At 39.8% G+C, this 24,442-nt stretch overlaps 2 protein-coding genes and 1 pseudogene across 7 annotated transcripts in view; 1 reads left to right on the top strand and 2 right to left on the bottom strand.

The window, feature by feature from the left end:
- SRSF11 (serine and arginine rich splicing factor 11) overlaps positions 1–11,622 on the bottom strand; it is a 39,457-nt gene extending 27,835 nt beyond the window's left edge. Inside the window, exons 1-3 of one of the 6 annotated variants that reach the window (XM_075557296.1) lie at positions 11,522–11,616; positions 10,713–10,743; positions 243–464 (exon numbers count right to left, since the gene is read on the bottom strand). In XM_075557296.1, the coding sequence (XP_075413411.1) occupies positions 243–442 (200 nt within the window). In that variant the 5' untranslated portion in view covers positions 443–464; positions 10,713–10,743; positions 11,522–11,616. Of the gene's footprint in view, positions 1–242; positions 684–10,712; positions 10,744–11,521 lie in introns of those variants that run through there. The other 5 variants (XM_075557299.1, XM_075557297.1, XM_075557301.1 and 2 more) reach the window with 5 other exon arrangements.
- A 74-nt stretch (positions 11,623–11,696) lies between these two features.
- LRRC40 (leucine rich repeat containing 40) overlaps positions 11,697–24,442 on the top strand; it is a 69,233-nt gene continuing 56,487 nt past the window's right edge. Inside the window, exons 1-2 of the mRNA XM_075557290.1 lie at positions 11,697–11,883; positions 23,985–24,166. Coding sequence (XP_075413405.1) covers positions 11,733–11,883; positions 23,985–24,166 — 333 coding nt within the window. The 5' untranslated portion in view covers positions 11,697–11,732. The remainder of the gene's footprint in view (positions 11,884–23,984; positions 24,167–24,442) is intronic.
- LOC142429039 (RWD domain-containing protein 1 pseudogene) lies at positions 13,227–13,914 on the bottom strand (annotated as a pseudogene).

Here is a 24,442-nt window from a genome sequence, read left to right as displayed (position 1 = left end):
CACACACAGTGTCCCTGCATGCCGACAACGACCACGTCGGCAATTTTTTAGGGGGGGGGGAGAGAGGATTTGAGATCCTGAGCCTTAACTGCCCCATTACATTATTTGTAGGCCTACCACGCAGATTCGATTTCTGAAATAAAGTAATTCGTCTCAGCTAAGCGGGCCGGCGCAGGAAGCAGTCAAGGGTAAGGGCCTACGGAAATGAGTGGCTCAGGCCTAGGCCGGGAGGCGATACTCACTCCGGCGGGAAGAGGCGCAGTTCGTCGATCTTGCCAAGGAAACCGAAGAGGGTCCGCATCTGCTCAGAGCTAGCGCTCGGGGAGACATTAGTCACCTGGATTACCTCGGTGCCGCCGCCTCCGCCGCCGCCACCTCCGCCGCCGGGCCCTCCGCTGGGGCCCGGGCCCGCCGTGCTGGGGACGACGGTGGTGTTACTCATGGCGCTGCTCGTTTTCTCGCTCCTGCTTTAACACATCAAACACACAACAAACAGTAAGAGAGAGAGGGAAGAAGAACCGATCCGTGGAAGACTGGGAAGTCCGCTGGTACAGCCGCCGCTGCCGCCACCGTCGTTACTCCGCCCCGCCGCTCGCTAGGGGGAGGGGGCGAGAGCGCGCGAGCTCGAGCAGGCGAAAAACAAACGGCCGCCTCCACCTAGCCTACAAGATCCTCCCGAGCGGGCCCGAGCTCCCACAAGCCACTGCGGCGCACAGGCGCGTCACGGCCCGGCCCGCCCAGCCCCGCGCAGGCGCAAAAGACCCCGCCTGAGGCCAACGCGCGCGAGACGCCACGGTTTGCCGAAAGGCGTCATTTCCCTTTCCGTCTCCCCCACCCCTCACCCCCCACCGGTATAGAATTTCCTGGCTGGTATAAAATTTTAACCCAAGGCCATGGAGTTGATTCCGACTCACAATAACCTTATATGGGGTTTCTGAAGCTTTGTAAATCATTTCGGAAGGAAACAGTCTCATCTTTGTTCTCAAAGCGTGTTGGCGGGTTTGAAAGTCAGGACTTTGCGGTTAGTAAGTAGCCCAATGCTTACCTGACAAGTGCCACCAGGTCTCCATTGTTTCTCATGAAAGCCTCTGTTAGTTACTTAGATTAATTGGATTTCAATTAATAACCGACTTTAAAAACATTTTACAGCACCCTCTGGAGGCATAAAGATCAAGCACCGGGCAGGAAATGGAAAGGTCACCTATCTTTTCAGGAGAAAGACAAGTCAGCTTCCCTCAGGATTGTCTTGAAAACCCTGGGGGCAGTTCTACTAACTCAATTTTCTGGGCCAGTCCAGGACCTAGTGCAATGTCACAGTCAATGCTCAAGAAGTATATGAAATGTGCCGCATAACTCCCTTCACAAGTTACTCTAAAATACTTGTTAAATAAATGACCTTTATGAGGGCAAGTCACAAAGTATTGCTATTGTTTCAGTTTTTATAAGCATGAGTTTATTTCAAACAAAATGTCACCTCTGCAAACAAGTTCACTAATACATTTGTCTCACGTCTTCTGAGGGTGCCTTCGGCAACGTTAACCCCTAATTTACAAAAAGCTAAAATCGAAAAATTCAATCAAAATAGGGGCTTTCCAAGGGGGCTCTGCTGGCCCAATTAAATCCAAGGCGGCAAGGTCCTGTCAGAAAGTCATGCGATCTGTCTCTTTTAGGATACCCAAGGCGTAAACCTTGTTAAGATTTTCTTGAAGGGCACAAGGTAATCATTAGAGCTTATTGTGAAAGGTCTTTAACGGCACTGTTGAGGAAAAACGCCAGGAAACTACAGTAAGGATTTCTCTCCCATCAGGCAACTCATTCATCCATCCATTTTTTCCAGGGTGGCAAGGTCTGCCTATGGAAATTTTGTTGCAAAACCTTACCCTATTCTTCCCACAGCCCCATCTATGTCCCTGCAGACTTCTTTGTTTCCCAAACACAATATACAGAAGAAACATGATTTGAGTCCCTTGAGAATTTCAACACTGATGTTTTAAGGCCATCTAGACCATTGTTTCTTGAATAAGCCCCAGTTTATAATTCAGAAAAGGGGCTTATAATGAGAAGTGGAAAATAAAGTGAATATGTATAGGGATGGGCCACCTAATCCACCTTGAGGAATTTTATCTCGAATGATAAATATTGCAAGTGTTATGAAATGTTAATTATTTCTAATCAAGGACATGCACACACTATCATTTTGGCCTATTCAATCATGAGAAAATATAGGCACTACTCAGAGAAATTGTTGTTTTGATATAGTGTAAATTGAATGCAGAATTTTTCAGGGAAGGATTAGAGATGGAAATACTGTCTCTACAAGTTGTATTAAAGATATATAAAGAGACAATAGTGTGGTGTCACACTATTTTTGTTTAATAAATATTTCTATAATTTGGAGTAGACTCAATGGCAACTAACAGTAACAAAAACTTATTAACTGACTTCTGTTGGATACTGTACAGAATGTCTCAACAAAACTATAAATTACGAGTAGCTGGCTTTCCAGTCACAAATGTGTATCTGAAAATATGAAAATCCAGTTAATTTGTTTTCTCATTTTGAAAAGATATATTTAACTGAAAACCACAGATTCTTAACAGTCCCATATTTATTAAGTATACTTACCCTGTGTTCATGGGAGGCTCTGAGTGGTGTGAACAGTTAAGAAGCTTGAATGCTAATCTATTCCATTACGATGTGCCTTGCAAGAAAGACCTGGAGCCCTACTTCTGGAAATTTGAAACCACCATCTTTTGGAACACAGTTCTGTCACATACTAGGTAATTTCAATTCACAACTCTGGCCATAACTTTGGTTTTAGGGTTTTGCCAAGCACTATATGATGTTCAACAATTAAAAATAATAACAAAACCCCATGAAACAGAGTGACACCTACTTGTCTTAACTTATGAGGCACTAAAAAAACTTATAAAAACCACAAAACCCTTCAAATATTATATACCGACTATGCTTTGAGGAAGCTTGATGATGCGATGGTTAAGAGCTAAGTTATTCATCGAAAACTGAGAGGTTTGAATTCACTACACTCTCTGGGGAAAGATGTGGCAATTGGCCTTCCAAAAACATAACCCTAAAGGGCAATTTTATAGGGTTGCTATGAATTTGAATCAACCTCATACAGCACACAGCAATCTACTCCAGTAATTTTGCTAGCTGTTAGGAATACACCAGTGAAGAGATGAGCAAAGGTCCTGATTTCATAAAAATTTTTAGGGCTAGTATGGCAAACTTTCAATAAACACAAAGATGTAAGGAAGTAGTGTGCTGTGGTAATATTAACCCAGGTTAAGAGATAGTGTTATATGAACTGAGACCTGTAAGGAAGTAGGGCAGAAGTAATTTGAGGATTCCAGAGAAACAGCAAATTAGACTTCTGAATGTAAGAACAAGTTTGGAGCTTGTAAGATATGGTAAGACTATTGTTTATTCAATGAAATAGTCTCAGTTTAAAATTCACAGAGGGACTTATAATGAATTCCTGCTAATATAATGTGGAAAGTAAAGTGAGTATGTATAGGGATGGGCCACCTCGTTCAACTTGGGGAATTGTATCTCAAATTATAAATATCAGCAGTGTTATAAAATGTTAATACTGCTTATCAAGACAGATACACACCAAGCTCACGCAGTTATTTTAGCCTATTTAATCATGGAAAAATACAGGCATACCTCAGAGATATTCAAGCACTAAAAAATAATGAACCATAGAAAACTCTGGGATCAACATGATCTGATGCTAAGCACCTGGGATCACCAAGGGCAGTGGCCAAATCGAGGCAACTAACATGTATGTATGATATGCTTGGTAAATGAAAGCACTGTATTAGATCAACAGGAAAATGAAAGATAAACTTTTAAAGTATGTGGTTCATATTCCCTGCCTCTTTGCTTCCCAATAGCTATAGAGAGAGTTAAGATAAACTTGGAAAATAAATTACTGCTTAAAAATACTAACTTTATAAAATAAATAAATTAATTTAAAAAATACCAACTTTATGACAATAATAATAATTTATATTTTATCAAGGGGTCAGAGGGTGGGGAGGCAGAAGGAAAAGAAGAGCTGATACAAAGGACACAAGTAGAAGGAAAATGTTTAGAAAATGATGGCAATATGTAAAAATATATGCTTGATGCAATTGATGTATGGAATGTAATAATCTGTTTAAGAGCACCCAATGAAATAAAAAATATATGTAACTTTCAAAAAATATTTTCATTCTCTATTAAAATTTATGCCTTAAGGTCCCCGATTCTCTACCCCCATCTAAGTGAAGGAGCAAGGCTAAGGAATGCATAATGGGTACCGGGGAAAATCTATGTTAGTTTTAGTTACCAAATGATTTTTGAATACCTTGAAATTGTCGTAAGCAATTTATAAGTGCTCATGCATATTTTTCTGGGTAAATTCTCCATTATTCTTTACATCCTCACACCTAAATCTAAAAATAGTAGCTAAAAAATTAAGAGCTCTGCTACCTAATTTATAATAAAAACTAAATAGATAAGAACCCATTGGGTAGGAGGCAGTGGTGGCCCACACTCACCTACCAACCCACTGCCAATGAGAACCGACTAATAGTGAACCTAGAGGGCACATAGTTTTCCAGGATATAAATCCTTATGGGAGCTGACAGCCTCATCTTTCTCCCATTGAACAGTTCGTGGGTGTGAACCACCAACACCGGGGCTGGCAACCTCAGAAATCTATCTTTCCTGGTGGGAGACCACCCTTGGGTTAAAAGCCAATGCAGCTCCATCCTACCTGTCCTGTAAGTTTGTGTCTTGTGTGTTGCTGTGATACTAAAACAAGTGTATCACAATGATTTGATCTGCAGCTTATTGATCATGAGGATGGACAGCAAAGGACAAAGGCAGCATTTGTTCCCACTACATAGCAGTGAACAGAGAAACAATAGGTAGCTCGAGCATTCAGATACTATTGACTATATCCATATGCACAATATTCTTAGCTATAGTGCATACGTACTACTGAGAAAATCAGTCACTTTATTTGTACAGATTTGTAAGGCTTTTGGATTGAATAGGGTCAACAGAAACAGTTGATTGACAAAGTTCGGGGGGTTGAGAATATATCATTTGAGTGAAGGCTTCACAATCTTTATTTTTTAAATCCAGTTGAAAAACACCCAGTACTTATACGTATCTTTATTCTGAGCGAACATTTCAATCATTTTTAAGATGAAGTTTCTCTTAATCAAGGTCTATCCATTTGTACCACTTCAGCTTTAATCCTCCCTCCCCCGTGTTGTAAATTACCTTTCTCTTTACAAGAGAAAATTATTTGGACAAAACATTTATAAAAGGAAAAAGTAATATGTACTCAAATCAGAAATGTGGATTAACAAGTAACACTAAGCTACATTAATAATAAAAAAATTAAATCCTTGCAACATGTAATTAGTGCTAAAGCAATTGTCACTTCGTTGATTGTTGTGAGGATGAAGTGAGACTAGCCCTGCTAACTGCTTAAATGATTAGCTATATTGTTATTCCTCCTCTATACACAACCCGAGGCTTAGAAGTTAAGCAACTTGCTCTACGTAATGGTGGGACAAACTGAGATTAAAAAAACAGTATCAAAATGGATGACTGATGCCAAAGCCAGTATTATCATTGTGCTAGAATTGTTTAATATGTTTTGTCAAAAAAATGAGAACCTTGAGTTCTCTATTCTTTGCTAAAACATCTTTTATTTGGACAACTGAATGCTAACCTCAACTGAGCGCCATTTTAAACTCTGTTAGATTAATACCGTGCACTAGAGTTCTATTTCATCATTTGCATAAAAGATATGAATTAGAAAAGTTAATTAGTGAGAGATCTTATCTTAGAGTCTATACTTTTAACAATGTAATCTGTGGCACATTTTAATTAAAAAATAATAAGTGCTTATTATGAAATATAAAACTGCCTATGTGTAAAAAAAAAGATTGAAGCCTCCCCTTCCAGTTTCCTTTAATTTCTCTTTGCGTGTTCTCAATTACTGTAATAGTGCTACCTCTAACTAGCCATGTGAGCCCAAAAGCCCTTATGTGAAAAACACAGCTGCCTTTTGAAGTTTCTACAATGACAAAGAATCATGTACCTATCATAATGCCCAGCACACAGACATCAGAAAATGGTACATAGGGTATAATTCAAGGAAAGTCAGTCTTTAACACCCAATTTCCTCACCCTTTCACTGGGTTAATTACAACAGAAATATTTTTTGTCTTTTGGTAATCGCATTATTGGCAAAATTATAATCCTGGAAAGTGCACTCAGGTCAATTCTGACTCCGGGCAACCCCAAATAAGCAAGTTAGAATAGCCCTTCAGGGTTCTTGAGCTGGGAAGCCTTTCATTTTGTGGTACATCCAGTGCTGCTATGAGTTGGAGCCAATTGGAAGGCTATATCTAACAATAACCTTTAAAAAAAAATCTTTTTATTGGGGGCTCGTACAATTCTTATCGCAGTCCATACATAAATCCATTGGGTCGAGCACATTAGTACATCTGTTGCCATCATCATGCTCAAAACTTTTCTACTTGAGCCCTTGATATCAGCTCATTTCCCCCCCCCTATTCCTCCTCCCCCATGAACGCCTTGATAATTTATTAACTATTATTTTGTGATCTATAAAAATCTTTATGGGAGATTTCCCCACAAAACTGCTGGGTGGGTTTAAACCAACTACCTTTTGGTTAGCAGACAGACACAACTATTGGGCCGCAAGGGCTCCCTGAAATAAGAAGTAAAGGAATAACTCCTATTTTGTTAATTGTTAGGTGATAGTAAGCATATGAATTACTATACTACTGCTAGGTGTGCTTTTCAGAATCCACTACAATGCAAACACAACACCAATGTGAGCATACTTTAAATGTCCTAGTCATTTTGACCCTTACTATCATGTTATCAATAGAATGCATAAATAGATGATTACCATGCATTCTTTTTTTGCATAAAACATGTTTCCATGGAAAAATCTTTCTAGGAAGGTTAGCAATTGCCACCTCAGTCACTTGAAACTGAAGTTAGTTTCAGGCCATCATTAACTCTCATTGAAATCTAAAGTACTTTGAGAAAAAAAAAATTCAAGCAGCTCCGCACTCCCCGCCCCACACTTCAGAAGGCACAAGTAGAGAGGAGAATGTTTCTGAAAATGAAATGGTTAAAAAGAGAACGAACAGTCCCTTTGAAAAGAAAAAGTCAAAATTGTATTAACGAATGATAAATCTAGTGCTAAGGATATAATGTGTCTTTAGAGTAATGAACAAGGCTGGGTTCACAGATCTGTATTGTAGAGACCAAGGATTGAAAATGTTCACTAGTGTTAACATTCCCAAGACACCTTTCAAATGATTTAGGTATATGAAGCTGATATTTTAAAGAATGGGGTGAGAAAGAAGATAATTTTAGTGGAAAAAATGGGCCAGTCTGGAAAGTACTAAGAACATCATTTATTGGAATTATTATTCAGCGCATCAATATCCCATCTCAAGATGTAAGTATCAAACAATCAATTAGCAATCTGTTGATAATTGTCAACAAATTGTCAATTGTCCTTATTTTCCTCCTTTGGAACTTAAATTAATATTAAGCATAAAGTTTAAAGAGATATATGGTGTCTTATTAAAGTTGTATGGGAGCTTTGCCCAGATAGTACAACATTTGACATTTATAAACATTTACTGTCACTTCTTTTTTAAAGTATGGAGTAAAATGAAGTTGTGAACTGAATCCACCTAAACAAAATCTCTGACTGTGGGGATGATCTAAAAGCACATTTTAAATAGTGAATTCTGATTAAAATTGATTTTTAAACACACTTAAGTTGACTGTGCTTATTATAAGTATTAACAAAATTAAAACTTTATTTTAAGGCATATTCTAGGGTTAAGTAACCAAATTTTATTTTTGTATTACTTTACTAATTTGAAGTAAAAAATTAATAAAGCTCATGACATTCATTATTAAAATTATGACTTTTAAGTCAAAACGCATTAAACTTAGAAAAAAGAATAAGTAAACTACACTATTAAGTGGGAACAGCAGGAAAGATTTTCAATGATAGTACAACTAAAACAAATCTAAATCCAATTCAATTTTTTAAATGGTATAAGCAAAATTATTTTCAAGCACCTGTTCCAGCTTCCTTTTATCAAAAATAAAATAAACTATAAAACTATAACAAAGCATTTTTACTAGGTTTTCCCACTTTAAGTTACAAACAATTTCACCAAATTCAAAATATCTCCTATTCATTATGTTTCAATACCCATTTTGACTAGAGCCACTGGATTTAATATATACTCCTTTAAATAATTCTTAGGTTGTTTAAAAAATACTCTCAATTTTTTTAAAAGAACACAAAATGTAACGAACAGCTTAAAGGCTAAATACTTAAAAAACTTGCCTTTTTTTCTGAGATTATTTTGCTCTCAATTCTAGTAATTTAAAGCAACATAAAGCTCTCTAATGTTTAAAACATTGAAATGTTTGGTATAGGAGTTATTATGTCACTAAAACTGGGGGGGGGGAATGAAGTACAACACATTGTTAATAAAATAAGGGGGCATAAAAAGAAAGGATTATTTGAGTAAACACCAAAAAACACACTAAAAATGACTTAGTAAGCATTTTGTTATTCAATCACGCCAATCTAAGAGGACTATTAAAATATAATAGTGATATAAAATAGGCTGTGCTAGTTTACACAAGAACTTCCCTAGATATGTTTGTGAAGTAAATTTCACTTTGTTCTTAATCAACTGTTTTTTTTTAAAACAAATTCACTATAAAAGAATATGCACAAATGAATGACACTTTTATCACAAGTTTTCAAACTTGCTGCCATGGGGTCAGTGCCCACTCATTGCCACCCTATACAACAGGGTAGAACTGACTTTGTGGGTTTCAGAGATTTTCAGTCTTTGTGAGAGTGGAAAGCCTTGTCTTTCTCCAAAGAAGCAGCTGGCTGGTGATTCCGAACTGCAGACCTTGAAGTTAGCAGCCCAACCTGTGACCACTACACATACCACCAGTGCTTCTACAGAACAAATTAGTCATCATCAAATTCTTCTTTGATAAAATGAACGTTAGATACCTTACATGAATCTGCAAAACAACATTTTTTTTGCAGTATCCAAAAAAAAGTTTTAAGCAACTCAGGAGGGTTATGGCAAATAATCATCCTGAAGCAATCTTGTAGGGGAAAAACCTGATCCTTCATAAGCAGTCTGAAATTTTATATTTTGCGATTTTTAATTCTAATGTGAACAAATAATAATGTATCAGGCACTGTTCTGGGAAATAGTGGTTAAAAAGTGAATAAGACAATATATATAAGGGTGCTAGCTATAGCAATGGGTAGTGAAGAGAGCAGATGGTATCTAGCTATTGGACAGAATAGTCTCTGGGGTCTTACAACGAGCAACCATGTGTATGAGGAATCAGCAAAGCCCACGTGGAGGAAGCACATCAGTCTCTGTGAACTGTAATAACAAAGTCTGAGACCAGAGGAGGAAATCACATTAAGAGTTTAGATTCTGAGCATCAGATGGTCAATGGAATTCTTAGAATCAACATATTTTGGGTTTTTTTTTCACTTAACAAAGAAGCAGTTGTTTCAGTCAATTTCAACTCACAGTAACAATGAAGAACAAAGGAGAATTGCCCCATAGGTTTTCCTAAGCTATTAGCTTTACTGAAGCAGATTGCCAACTCAGTTCTCTGGTGGAAAGGTGGGTTCAAACCACCAAATTTTGCTTAGCAGCACTTAACCACAAAGGCTCCTTCAGTAAAGAAGTTAGAAGAGCTACACGTTCTATTACATAAACAAAATGAATATAATAAAGAGGTAGATAAATTCTGTCACTAAGGTAGCAATAGTCTACAGATTCGACACAATATTGCTTCAATTTCTACAAATCCACTATTTTAAAAGTTATGCAACTGACATAAAGAGCTAATCCATACTAATAGACTCTTTTTTGATAAAGGCCAGTTCATGTTATATTGTGCAGTTTCTATGAAACTGGGAAAATTACACGTGGTTATTTAACAAAACGTTCAGCTAAAGAATTCACATCACAGTAGGGGAATCTACTATAAAATTAGATACCTGAGCAATTCACCTCCTTCAAGATGGTTAACTGTTGTTTTCTATAAAACTTTTCCTCTAATGAATCTTTTTAAAAACACAGTGTTCCAGAAAATGACTTCCAGAATAAAAACAGGTTGAAAATTAACTAATAAGAGTCACGACACTTGTCATGGAGTACATAGCACATGTACTACACACTTGGCTGCTAATTAAAAAGTTGCAGATTTTACCCTACCCAGAAGTACCTCAAAAGAAAAACCTGGCTAAACCCAACCAGAAAAACCCCATCGAGCAGATCTATGACACACATGGGTTTTTCCTCAGTCAGAATCAAGTCTTAGTAGACTCAAACTGCACCATTAAAAACAAACACACACGCACAAATTATAGTGGTTAGCAAAAATAATCTTGGCAACAGACGGGCTGTAATCTCTGGCCATGGCACTTACACCCTGTTTAGCCTCAGTGTTTTCATCTACAAAATGGGTGATTGTGTAAGAGATCACAAATAGGTATTATATTTGCATTGAGGCTGACAAAAGGGGAGGTATTATTGTCAAACTGAAGTTTCAATACTGACCTTGCACAAGCTGCTGTGATCGTCACTTTTGCTAAAAAAAATAATAAAACAAAAAAACACAATATTTATTCTGAGCTGTCATTCTACATACATGCAGGTGAGATCATTTTGTTTCTAAAAACATGTGGCTTAAAGCACGCTAATTACAACTGATAAAAAACCTTTGAAAACGTAGCATTTGTTAGGGTTGTATGTTATGTTTGTCTCAGCCTAGTAACCCGTACATACTTTTCAAAACAAATAATCTCAAGCAAAGTTTTACACCAAAGAACCCAAGAACTAAACGAGTTTTAAATAATTATTTGGCTGATTAATCAATGAAAAGAAACGTTTCAGAAGGAGACTGTAACTTCTAGCAAACACCGATTTATTTTCTTCTGCACTACGACCTCAAGTTCTAAAGTGAACTTTTCTCGTCAATTCTTTAATGACAAACCTTTTCTTTGGGATAACCTCCTGAGCTCCGCTATAAATCCAACACAACAATGGAGCAAGGTGCTTCTTTCTGGGAGTAAGCGTGTAGGCTCGAAGAACAAGAAATCCGATTGACGCCCTCCGTACTCCCTCTTGCAGTCTAGCCGCCAGACTAGCGCCACCACCTCGAGCGACAAACCCAGGCCCCGGCCCAGAGAGGCTGCAGACCGCGCCCAGGGCTCCCGTAAAGGCCGCGCGTGGAGGCAGGCGAGGGACGCGAGGGTTGCCCTTTGCCCACCGTCGGCCACCGCAGGAACCTAGAGAACGTTAGTGTTGCAGTAAGACGGCACGACAGACGCGTTAAAGTTTGCCTCTCGCCCGTTAAACGCACTTACTTGAGCAAATTCCAGGACACAACGCAGGCCACAGAGACGGGAAGGCCTTCTCCGTCCTCCGACTCCAGGCGCGCACAGTGACGACATCGCCAGGCGCCGCACGCCGCACGCCGCGCGCCGCGCGCCGAGTCGCGGAAGGGGCGGGGCGCGCAGCGGCACCTCCCGAGCACGTCAGCGCTGGGCGGTGGCGTTCGGAACCTGAGCTCTGACCATGTCGCGCCTGAAGGGACCAACAGAACGGGACACCCGGGCAGGTTTCCGAGCCGAGCGGCAAGACTGCGCCGCCTCAGTACCTCAGGGGCTGTTAAAGGCGGCGAGGAGCAGTGGCCAGTTGAATCTGTCCGGTAGGAACCTTAGTGAAGGTAAGATCTGGCACGACCCCACTCTGCCGGTCAGAGCACTTGCGAGGTCCGCCGCATTCCTCCGGGCGCTCTTTCAGGGTCCTGGTTTTGCGCTGGACGCCAAGTCCAAGTCACACATCGTCAGCCCGTGCCTGTCATCCTTCTCCCCATAAATGTCGGATCAAGGATCTCGGCTCGGTTTATCTCCAACAATTAAACGAATAGCTTTCTGTGATTCTTGATTCATGAGTCATAAAATCATTGGCGACTAATAACCAACACACACTTTGGACCTGTTATCAGGGGAGACCAATCCCTGGAAAATCCCCACCCCTCAAAACTCTTTTACCGAGCAGACAGCCGCATCTTTCTCCCGCTGGGCAGCTGGTGCCTTTGAACTGTTGGCCATGTGATGAGCCATTCTGTGGGTTGCCTACTGTGCCACCGGGTGTCCCTGGTAAAGTAGAAGAACAGAGAAAAAGATCTAGATCTCCCTGCAAGGAGGTGATTTGTTACAGTGGCGGTTGCAACAATTGACTCAAGCAATAATAGTGAGGATGGCACAGACCAGGTAGTATTATTTCATTCTGTTTGAATGAAACTTAGTCGATACTGCCTAGCAATAAGAACAGATTATTTATCAGATGATGGGGAAATTATGATTATTATTTTGGTCCTGACTTTTATCATTTTAACTTGAGAGGCTGGGAATGAGGTAAAAGGGAACTTCCCAGCGTGAAAATATTATTTCATCTCCCCATTGTTGGAGCCACTCTGTGTTTCCATCTCCTTGAGGATCTTCCTCTTTCTCTCTGATCCTCTGCTGTACCACGAATGATATCCTCTTCCAGGCACTGGTCTGTTCTGGTAATATGTTCAAAGAAGCTGACATGAAGTCTTGGCATCCTTGCTTCTAAGGAGCATTCTGCTGTACTTCAGCCAATGCAAATTTGTATGTTCTTCTAGCAGCCTGGCATTTTCAATAATCTTTTCCACACCAGAATTTAAATTCATTGATGCTGCTTTAGCCTTCCTTATTCAGCGTCCACCTTTCACATGCATATGAGTTGATTGAAAGTGCCATGGCTTGGGTCAGGTGCACCTTAGTCCTCAAAGTAATATTCTTTCAACACTTTCAAGAGGTCTTGTGCAGCAGATTTACCCAGTGCAATACATCATCTGATTTTTTTAAAAAAATTACAGTCATTTTATGATGAAGTTCAAAATGAAAGCTATCAGAATAATATTCTCCTAAAACGGACTTATTTTCTTACCAAAAAAAAAAAGGAAAGGAAAATCAAAGCTCTGTCAGCATAGCCACAGATACTTTGGCAATCTCACCTGTCGGTAGATGGGGCAGTCCTTTAGTTGGTTGAGTCCCTCTCTGGGTCAGCAGGATCATCCTCATCATCCTCCAACTCCAAATCATCCATTTCCTGGAACAAAAAGACTCATGTGCTTCCACTTTCTTTAAAGCATCCTCCAAGAACTTGGATATCAGATGTGTTGAGATTATGATCTGTTTCAAATCTGTTTCCCACTTAATTAATTTTTTCCTGCCTGTTCCTCTTCTTTCCTTCATTTCTTTTTAATGTCCAAGTGTTCTGCATCAAACTTGCCCTTCCAACTTACGAAATTCTCAATTGCAACAGGAATGCCATGAAATAGTTGCATTTCAGCTTCTTTTCTTCCTCTATTCTAATTTTTATTTGATCTATTATTTAATTTCTTGCACAGCTGATACTCAAGATCATTACCATATCAAGGCTTTCTTCTGCCTGTAATGCTAATAATTTTCAAATGTATGAAACATCCTTTATCTGGGTATTTTTAACTATATGTAAACTTGGGCATAGTCTGGACAGTTTTGTTATTTTCCCCAGCCCCACATGTCACAATAATGGTGAAACTGGGTGGGGTTGCTGATAATACTGTGAAGGAGTCAGGGTAGATGAACTCTAGAGCCTCCAGCTTCTTGTGCTGCTCCTCACTGTAATCCGGAATCCTGACTTTCGCTGCTGCCCATGGGTGGCCCAGACAATGAGGCAGCATGCTGCAGCTGAGCTCTTCTGATTTCTACGTTGCTGTTTTTGTGAACATTGATTGTCTTTTGATTTGAGGCCTGCTTCCCTGAGTGTTGATTATGGATCTAAGTAAAATGAAATCCTTGGCAATTTCAGTCTTTTCTCCATTTATCTTGTTGCTATCTATTTATTGGTCTAATTGTGAGGATTTTTGTCTTATTTAAGCTGAGTTGCAATCCTTGATCCTTGTGGCAGTTACATCATCTCCTGTCAACTTGCGAAGGGGTGGAGTCAATCCTGTCAATCAGGTCGAAACTTGATGACCTCATTTGGGAGGCACAAGTGGAGGTAAATAGCTCACAGGCTCTCCCGCTGTCTGCAACTGTTGTGGAATGATCTTCAATAAAAATGTACTACTAGCATATGATATTAATGATATTGTTCAATATTTTTCACCTTCTGTTTGGAATGAATAAGCACAAATGTGGAACTTTTCCAGGCCATTATCTTCCAGCTTTCTTGGCATAGGTGAATGAGTGCTTCTAAGGCTTCTTCTACTTGTTGAAACATTTCAGTTGGCACTACACCAATTCCTGGAATCTTGCTTTTAGCTAATGCCTTTAGTCTTTTTGGCCAGTGTCTTGGCCTTCTTTCTTCAGTACCATCAGTTCTAGATCATATGCTATCTCTTGAAAGGGTTGTTGACCAGATCTTTTAGGTACAGTGTCTGTGCATTCCTTCCATCTTCTTTTTAGGCTTCCTGCATAGTTCACTATTTTGCCCATAGAATTCTTCTATATTGGAACTTCAGACTTGAGTGTTTTCTGCAGTTCTTTTAGGTGGAGTTGCTGAGTGTGTTCCTTTTTGTCTTTCTCATCCCAGGTCTTTATACATTTTATTTTATTTTACTTGTTCTTCTTGAATTACTCTTTGAAATTTTTTCTTGAATTATTTTACTCTGTCATTTTGTATTAGTCTGGGTACTTTGGAGAAACAAATCCACAGAAACTTATGTATAAGAGAGAGTTTTATGTAAAGGTTAAGCACGCATCAAGAGAACATCCCAACCCATTGCTGCCCAAGCCTACAAGTCCAACATTAACCCATTAATCCATATGTCCCACAGCAATCCACAGCGTCCTCCTCAATCTCACAAAACAGACGCAATGATGTCAGCTGCAGGAGGAAAGCCGAGTTAGTGAATGTGTAACCATCTCAGCGCTGGCAAGGGTCTCCACACCCTAGCTGCATTGGGGTAGGTCCATGCGGCTTCTCCTTAGGGATGTCTTGCAGGAAGTGAGCCCTGCCAGCTAAAGCAGGGAACTGACTAAGGCAGCTGTACATTGGTCCAACCATCAGAAAGCAAGAGACCCGAGAACTAGAAAGGCGAGGCTCATGGAGCCATTTATCCCTCCACTGTTCCATTAACCCCACATGTGTTTATCATCCAGGTTGGCACAATAAACTAACTGCCTCACATTTCTTCCATTTACTTTAGCTATTCCATGTTGCAGAGCAAGTTTCAGGTAATCTTCTGGCATCCGATTTTATATTTTCTTTCTTTCCTATCTTTGGATTTACCTTTTGCTTTCTTCATGTTTGATGTTCTTTTTGTCCATCCCACAACTCATCAGGTCTTCTGTCATTAGTGCTCAATGCAATAAATCTTTTTGAATTGTTCTCTAAATTTTGGTAGATTTCTTACTTTGTTTATATTTTCTTCAATTGCAACCTGAACTTGCATAAAAGTAATTGATGCTTTGTTTCACAGGCAACCCCTTACCTAGCTTTAGCTGCTGACATTGCATTATTCACAGAGATGTAGTGAATTTGATTCCTGTATATTCAATCTGGTGAGATCCATATATACAGTAGTCATTTCTGTTGTTAGGAAGGTATTTGCAATGAAGAAATTGTTTGTCTTGCAATGTTCTAGCATATGATCTCCAGATTCATTTTTATTACCAAGGCCATCTTTTCCACTACTGTTCCTTCATGTTTGGCTCCAACTTTTGCATTGTCATCACCAATAATTTTAACATTCTGATTTCATGTTTGAACATTTTCAGATAGAAGAAATTGGTAGAATTTTTCAAGTTATTCATCACCGACCCTAGTGGTCAGTGCATATAATTGATTAATACTTGCATGAACTGAATTTCCTTGTAATTTTCTAGTTATTATCCTATCATTAGACCTTAAAGTATTCTTTTGGTGATGAATACAGTGCTGTTTCTCTGGAATTTGTTATTCCGGGCATAGTAAACCATATGACTGTCTGATTCAAACGTCCATTTCAGCTCCATAGTGTCTAGGATAACAATCTTAAATGTTCCATTTAATTTTTTGATGACTTTCTAGTTTCCTAGATTCATATTCCATACGATATACATTCAGATTTTTGGAAGTTGTTTCTAATTGTTTTTTTCTCATTTTGATTCATACCCCATCAGGAAATGAAAGTCCATAAAGTTTTACTCTATCCATGTCTTAATGGTTGACTGCTTTGAGAAGACGTCTCTTTATCAATCATATTTTTGAGTCCCTTCTACCCTGAAGGGCTTATCTTTCAGCACTATATCTGGCAATGTTTTGCTGATATTTATAAAATTTTCAATGGGAAATCCCTCTAAACTGGACAGCTTATTTCTTCTCTGTAGTCTGTTTTTAATCTTGATCCACTGAACGAATTCATATTAGTTGACCCTGCTGATATTTAAAATACTGGCGACATAGTTTCCAACATCACAGCAACATATAAGCCTCTACAGTGTGACAAGCTAGCAGACAGTGTTTTGTTTCTTTTTAAAAATAGACACATTAAATTTTTATGCAAATACATAAATGTCCCATGTCTACTGAATTATTTGGTATCCAGTTCACATTTGCATTGCTAAGCTGATGTATGTTTCTCATTCTTACTGAACAATCCATACAACCACCAAAAATTTTATGGAGCTTTTGCTCATAGAAGAGTTGAAAGGCCCAGCAGGCCGTGAGGATGATGTTCCTGAGTAGAGCAGCCAGTCCACAGAGAGGACAACATGGCTGGCCCCACTATGAGACATGATGCCCCTCAGTGACTAAGGGCGATACAGGGGACAGCACCGGAGACACACTGTGGGAATTGCACCTGACCTGATCCCACCACACCGAGGCAAATCACTGGGGGAGTGCAGCGGAACAGCAAGGGAATGGAGTGGCAAGGTCCCCAGGGAATGCTGAAAGTGGACTTTGGGGCCAGGGCGTGGTGCCCCAACAGACTGGACTGGAAAACCTCCTAAAGGCCAGCAAACAATCCTTGAACTAACTGAAAGCTTTTCTTTCTTGATGTGTTTTGTTTTGTTCTTTGTCAGTGGTTTGTTGTTGCTGTTTTGTTGTCTGGTTGTATACTGTTGCTTTGTTTTCCTCTGTCTTGTTTTCGTGCATGTTATTATCTCCACAGGTCTGTCTAAATAAGACAGGCTGGATGAACTAACTGGAGGAAAAACAATGGGACCAACAGTTCTGGGGGGACTTGGGACAGGGGGAGGTCGTGGGGGGGGTAAGGAAGTGGTGTTAACAAACCCAGGGACAAGGGAACAACATGGGATCCAAATTGGTGGCGAGGGGGTAGTGACAGGCCTGGTAGGGAATGATCAAGGGTAAGGCTACGTAAAGAAGAGGTATAGCTGTAACCCAGGTGGGAACAGAGCATGATAGTGGGGCAGGAGGAAAGTCAAGGGAAATAGAGAAAAAAGCTAGGAGACAAAGGGCATTTGTAGAGGTCTAGACAAAGACATGTACATGCAAATATATATATGAGGACGGGGAAATAGATCTATGTGTCTATATTTATAGGTTTAGTATTAAGGTGGCGGAAGGACCTCGGGCCTCTACTCAAGCACTCCCTCAACGCATGAATACTTTTTTCTATTAAATTGGCACTCTATGATGCTCACCCTCCTGACACACCTGCTGAAGCCAAAATGGGTGAACAAGTAAATGTGGTGAAGAAAGCTGATGGTGCCCGGCTATCAACAGAGATAGTGTCTGGGGTCTTAAAGGCTTGAAGATAAACAAGCGGCCATCTAGCTCAGAAGCAACAAAGCCCACATGGAAGAACACACCAGCCTGTGTGATCACGTGGTTCCGAAGGGATCTGTTATCAGGCATCAAAGATCAAAAAATCATATTGTGTGCTCACCTATATGATACGATTGCTGAAGACAAATGGGTACATAAGCAAATGTGGCGAAGAAAGCTGATGATGCCCTGCTATCAAAAGATATAGCATCTGGGGTCTTAAAGGCTTGAAGGTAAACAAGCGGCCATCTAGTTGAGAAGCAACAAAGCCCACATGGAAGAAGCACACCAGGTGTTGAAGGGATCAGGTATCACACATCATCAGAACAAAAAAAATCTTACTATAGTGAGTGAGGTGGGGAATGCGGAGTGGAGACCCAAAGCCCATTTGTCGGCTACTGGAGATCCCCTTGCAGAGGGGTCTCGGGGAGGAGACGAGCCAGACAGGGTGCGAGGTAGCAACAATAAAAAATACAACTTTCCTCTGCCCTCGCCGACCACCCCCCCCAGTATCATGATCCTAATTCTACCTTGCAAGTCTGGCTAGACCAGAGGATGTACACTGGTACAGATAGGAACCAGAAACATAGGGAATCCAGCATGGTGATCCCTTCAGGACCAGTGGTGTGAATGGCAATACCGGGAACCTAGAGGGAGGTTGGGTTGGAAAGGGGGAACCAATTACAAGGATCTCCATGTGACCTCCTCCTTGGGGGATGGATAACAGAAAAGTGGGTGAAGGGAGACGTGGGACAGGGCAAGATATGACAAAATAACAATTTAGAAATGCTCAAGTGTTCATTAGGGAGGGGGGAGCAGGGAGGTAGGGGAAAAAATGAGGACCTGATGCCAGGGGCTTAAGTGGAGAGCAAATGTTTTGAGAATGATGAGGGGCAATTAATGTACAAATGTGCTTTACACAATTGATGTATGTATGGATTATGATAAGAGTTGTATGAGCCTCTAATAAAACGATTAAAAAAAAGAAAATGTTTTGAAAATGATGGCAACATGTACAAAGGTGCTTGACACAGTGGATGGGTGTATGGACGGTGATAAGAGTTGTATGAGTCCCCAATAAAATTATTTTTTAAAATGTTTTAAAAAATAGGTAAGCATCGTTTGGGTATTCTTTGTTTTCAAATAAAATTAATCTGATATCAGCTGAGAAATCCTTCATTTCTTGTCCACTTAGGAGTCTGGTTTGAAATCCTGGCCATTTCAAGTCAATGTACTGTTGCAGATATTTAGGAATAATATTCAAAATGTATTATTTTTAATGCATAAAAATGATAATGTTCAATAATTTTCACTGTGGGTGTTAAATGGGCCAAATATGTATCTCTCTCAGTCAGTTGCCCAGGCAGCTGCCTTTCAAATTTCTTTTGATAAATTAGTGAGCACCTCCAGCACTATATCTTTTTGTTGAAATATTTGTTATTCCAACAGTTCCTGGAGTCTTATTTTTCTCCAATAGCTTCACTGCAGCAGGACTTTATCATTCAATGCCATTAGTCTTGATCATATGCTATTTCTTGAAATGATTGACCAAAGACTTTAGTTTAGTATAGCAGCTCTGTATAGTCTCTCCATTTTTGTTCCTTTCTGTGCCATTCAGAATTTTGCCCAAAGAATCTGTCTTCATTGCAATTAGAGGATTGATTTTTTTTTCTTTCACATCTTTCAGCTTGAGAAATACCAAGCATGCTCTTCTCTATTGGTTTTCTAACTCCACTTTTCTTTCTTTCTTTCTTCTTTCTTTCTTTCTTTCTTTCTTTCTTTCTTTCTTTCTTTCTTTCTTTCTTTCTTAACATTTTATTAGGGACTCATACAACTCTTATCACAATCCATCCATCCATACATCAATTGTGTAAAGCACATCTGTACATTCTATGCCCTCATCATTTTATGTCAGGGGAAGCCAGCCCCTAACACATCATTACGGGCGCAATTGTACAGCGATAATAAGTAAAAATCATAGTAAAGTTATAGAGAGCATGAGAGATAGAACTATTAAAATAAATGGAGTCAGACACAATCATGGTGCATGCTCACCTCAGCCTCGCCTGATGGTCCACGTGGGGGGAGAGAGAGAGAGAGAGATCTTTAATGCTAGCCCAGGCATTTTATATTTTCTGAGGACATGGAAGCCCCCCAATTACAGGTGAGGACATATGTCACAGTAAGGGGCTGTCCTATAGGTAATACAGTAATGAGAGGGGGTGGTCTAGGGACATACACGCAATAGGAAGAGGAGGGATTGTGGATATACATGTGACAAGAAGGGGAGATCCTAGGTTTAGGATGGCAGCTTAACCTTGCTTGATCTGTTCTCCGGATCTCCATAGGAACCATTATCAGTAGGGTGTAAACCTCATGTACAGGAACCAAATAGTTGACTGCAGGCATCCATTGTCTTTGGAGTGGGGCCTACTGCAGTCTGGCAACTGATCGCCCTCAGGGGGGATGCCTGTGAGCAACTGAGACCCCCCACAATTTTCAAAGCATTTTCTCTCCACTTAAGCCCTTTGTATCAGGTCCTCTTTTTTTCCCTCCCTCCCTGCTCCCCCCTTCCTCATGAGCCCTTGATAATTTATAAATTATTATTTTGTCATATCTTGCCCTGTCCGACGTCTCCCTTCACCCCCTTCTCTGTTGTCTGTCCACCAGGGAGGAGGTCACATGTAGACCCTTGTAATCAATTCCCCCTTTCCAAACCACTCACCCTCTACTCGCCTAGTATGGCCCCTCACCCCCTGGTTCTGAAACTATCATCCACCCTGGATTTCTGGTGCCTTCAGCTCCTATATGCACCAGTGTACAACCTCTGCTCTATCCAGACTTGCAAGGTAGAATTCGGATCATGGTAGTTGCGGGGGAGGAAACATCCAGGATCTGGGGGAAAGTTATATTCTTCATTGGTGCTACATCGCACCCTGACTGACTCATCTCCTCCCCTAGACCACTCTGTGAGGGGGTCTCCAGTGGCCAACAAATGGGCTTTGGGTCTCCACTCTGCACTTCCCCCTTCTTTCACTGTGGTAAGATTTTTTTGGGGGGATGATGCCTTATCCCTGATCCCTTTGGCACCTCGTGATCACACAGACTGGTGTGCTTCTTCCATGTGGGCTTTGTTGCTTCTGAGCTAGATGGCCGCTTGTTTATCTTCAAGCCTTTAACACCCCAGACACTATCTCTGTTGATAGCCGGGCACCATCAGCTTTCTTCACCACATTTATTTGTTCACCGGCTTTGGCTTCAGCAGTTGTGTCGGGAGGGTGCTAACTCCACTTCTGTTGAATGTTTTGAGTTGCCCTTTGAAATCTTCTCTTCAGCTCTTTTACTTTATCATTTGTTCCATGTGCATTAGCTACTTTATAAGGGACTTCAAAAATTCCATAGAAAAAAATCTAAGCATTTTAAATTCAATTTTTCACAAAATCTTTGTAGTACATTCAAGAGCAAGTTTCAGAATCTCTTCTGACATCTATTATGGTCTTGTCTTTGTTTCCAATAGTTTTATAAACCTTTTGCTATCTTCATATACAATGTCACTGATTTCATTCACCAACTTGTCTGATTTTTTGTCATTAATGTTCAGTACATTAAATCTGCCCTGGAGTTGGTTTCTAAATACAAGTGAGATGTACTCAGGGGTGTATTTTAGTGCTGGTGGACTTGCTTTCGTTTCCTCTAGCTTCAAATTGAACTTGCATATGAATAATTAATGATCTGCTGTGTATGCAGCCTATGGCCTTGTTCATGAAATCGACTTTTTGTTTCTCCCAACAGATGTAGTCAGAGTGATGCCTGTATACTTCATCTAGTGAGGTCCATAATTGATCATAGTTAGATATTTTCATAAATGTTGAAGAAGGAAGGCAGTATAGCATTCTAAGGATTTGAATCCCACTTTTACTATGTACTAGCTGTAGAATCTTGAGCCAGTTGTATTTTCTATATCCCGTTTTCCTACTTTACAGTGTAAGTAGTAATAGTACATACGTGGAGGAGTAATAGAACCAGTGTGAAGGAGCCCTGATGCCATATTGGGCAAGGAGTTAAGCTGCTTACTTCAAGAGTAGCAGTTATAGAATAGTTAGAGTGCACTGGCTTCTCTGCAGGAGGGACAGGAGGCTTTCTGCTGCCAGAAAAGAGTTACAGCCTTGGGAACGCAAAGGGCCTGTTCTACTCTGTCCTGTTGCCTTGCAGTGAGTCAGATTTGGCTCTGTGGCAATGTGTTTGTTTTGGTGTGGACGTGATGAAGAATGAGGCATTAGAGTTAGAGATGGGCGCATTAACAACTTGCTATGTGTAGATGACAACTTGAAGCCTGTACTGCTGAAGATCAAAGATTGCAACCTTCAATATGGACTACATCTCAGTGTAAGGAAGGCTTCATAGTTAGATAAAAATAATCATGATAAATGGAGAAAAGAATGTTGTCAAGATTTCATTTTACTTAGCTCTACAATCAACACACATGAAAACACTCAAAAAATGACATATTGCATTGGTAAAATCTACCCAAAAACCTCATTAAAATATTAAATTAAAAAGATGTCACTTTGAAGGCTATGGTGTACCTGACCCATGCTGTGATATTTTCAATCACTTATTACATATTTGAAATCCATTGAAGACAATGGATAAGAAAAATCAGAGAAGAACTGATTCCTTTTAATTATGGTGTTGGCAAAGAAAATTGAAAGTACTATGGGCTGCCAGAAGAACAAATAAATCTGTCTTGGAAGACTTACAGTCAGAATGCTTCTTAGAAGCAAGCACAGGGAGACAGACATACTTTGAACATGTCACCAGCAGGAACCAATTCCTAGTGAAGGACATTATTCTTGGTAGAGGGTCATCAAAGAAGAGGAAGATCCTTGGTGAGATGGACTAACATGGTTGCTGTTTCAATAAGCTCAAACAACATAACAGTTGTGAAAATGATACAGAACTGGACAATGCTTCTGTTGTGCAGAGTTGCTATGAGTCAAAATGTTGTGGTTTAATGAGTTAAACATTGGACCTCTAACCCAAAGGTTTGAGCCCCTCAACCATTCCATGGTAGAAAAATGAGACAGTGTATGTCCATAAGGTTTTACACCTCAGAAACCTGGAACAGTTGTACTGTCCTATAAAGTCACTACAAGTTGAGATGGACTTGATGGCAGTGGATTGTTGGTTGGTTGACCTACACATGGAGTTGTTGTGAGGGTTAAGTGAGTTAGTGTGTTAACAGATTGCCCAATAGTTATGTTAGTCATTCTTAGTCATTCTTAGTACCAGTCCTCTCAGCCTTAGGGGTATTCTTTTGTTATAAAAGTTATAGCATTACAATATATATGTTGATTTCTATGCCTTCTTTATGATTCTGTTAACGAAGCAGTTGACTGCTGTATTTGCCTTGTATGTCTACCACAGTATGTGATGCAGAATACATATCTAATGTAATTAACTAAAGGATCCCTGGTGGGTTATGCATTAAGCTGCTAACGGCAAGATCAGCATTTCCAATCTACTAACCAGGCCAAGGTTGAGGCTTACTGCCCTTGTAAATATTTACAGCCTCTGAAAACTTCCCCTAAAACTCATTGCCGGCAAGTCATTTTCAACTCATAGTGACCTTTGAGAACAGCTTAGAACTGCCACTTTGGGTTTCCAAGATGGTTGCTCTTTAGTGAAATAGAAAGCCCGGTCTTTCTCCCACTAAAACCCAAAGAGGCAGTTTTATTCTGTCTTCTCGGGTTGCATAAGTCAGAATCAACTTGATGGTAGTGGTTATCATTGATTAAAATTTTAAAATGTGATCTGTTATGTAAAGTTCATTAAATATTTATTTTTTCATATCTAATGTTTAAAATAAACATTTTAATCATAAGTCATTGCTGTGTGATCTGATATTTAAAAAGAATGTTTCAGTAACTTGAAATTTTTAGTGCTTAAACAACTTTTATAAAAGAATATCACTTAATATCTTATGTCTTGTCATCTTTTTTTTTTTAATGGGAATGGTGATATTGGAAATAGTACCTCAGTGTGTCTGGAGAATAAATGTAGATATCCCTGAAGAAGCTAATCAGAATCTCTCATTTGGTGCTACTGAGCGATGGTGGGAGCAGACGGATCTGACCAAACTAATCATATCAAACAATAAACTTCAGTCGCTTCCAGATGATCTCAGACTCCTGCCCGCACTGACTGTTCTTGATGTAAGTTGACTGATAATTAGATATGGGTCATTAATGTAAAAGATTGTAAATCCCAATTCAGGCTTTGGTTAACAGAAAATCTGTGGTGTTCATCGGGTAGAATGCAAGAGGGAAATTGGCTTAAGCATAATGGTTAATAGTGCTGTCAGTGGGAACACGAGTTCAATTTCTGACTCTATCAACTTGGAAATAGTATGATTCTGAGAGAACACGAGAGAAGTACCCTTTGTCCTTTTAATGTACTTTTAATATGTTAGCCTAAAGTACACCATCATG

The sequence above is a fragment of the Tenrec ecaudatus genome, chromosome 1 (assembly GCF_050624435.1).
Source record: "Tenrec ecaudatus isolate mTenEca1 chromosome 1, mTenEca1.hap1, whole genome shotgun sequence".
NCBI classification, from domain to species: Eukaryota; Metazoa; Chordata; class Mammalia; order Afrosoricida; family Tenrecidae; genus Tenrec; species Tenrec ecaudatus.
Note: the sequence above shows the minus strand (reverse complement) of the source record. Positions and strands in the feature narration are given on the sequence as shown.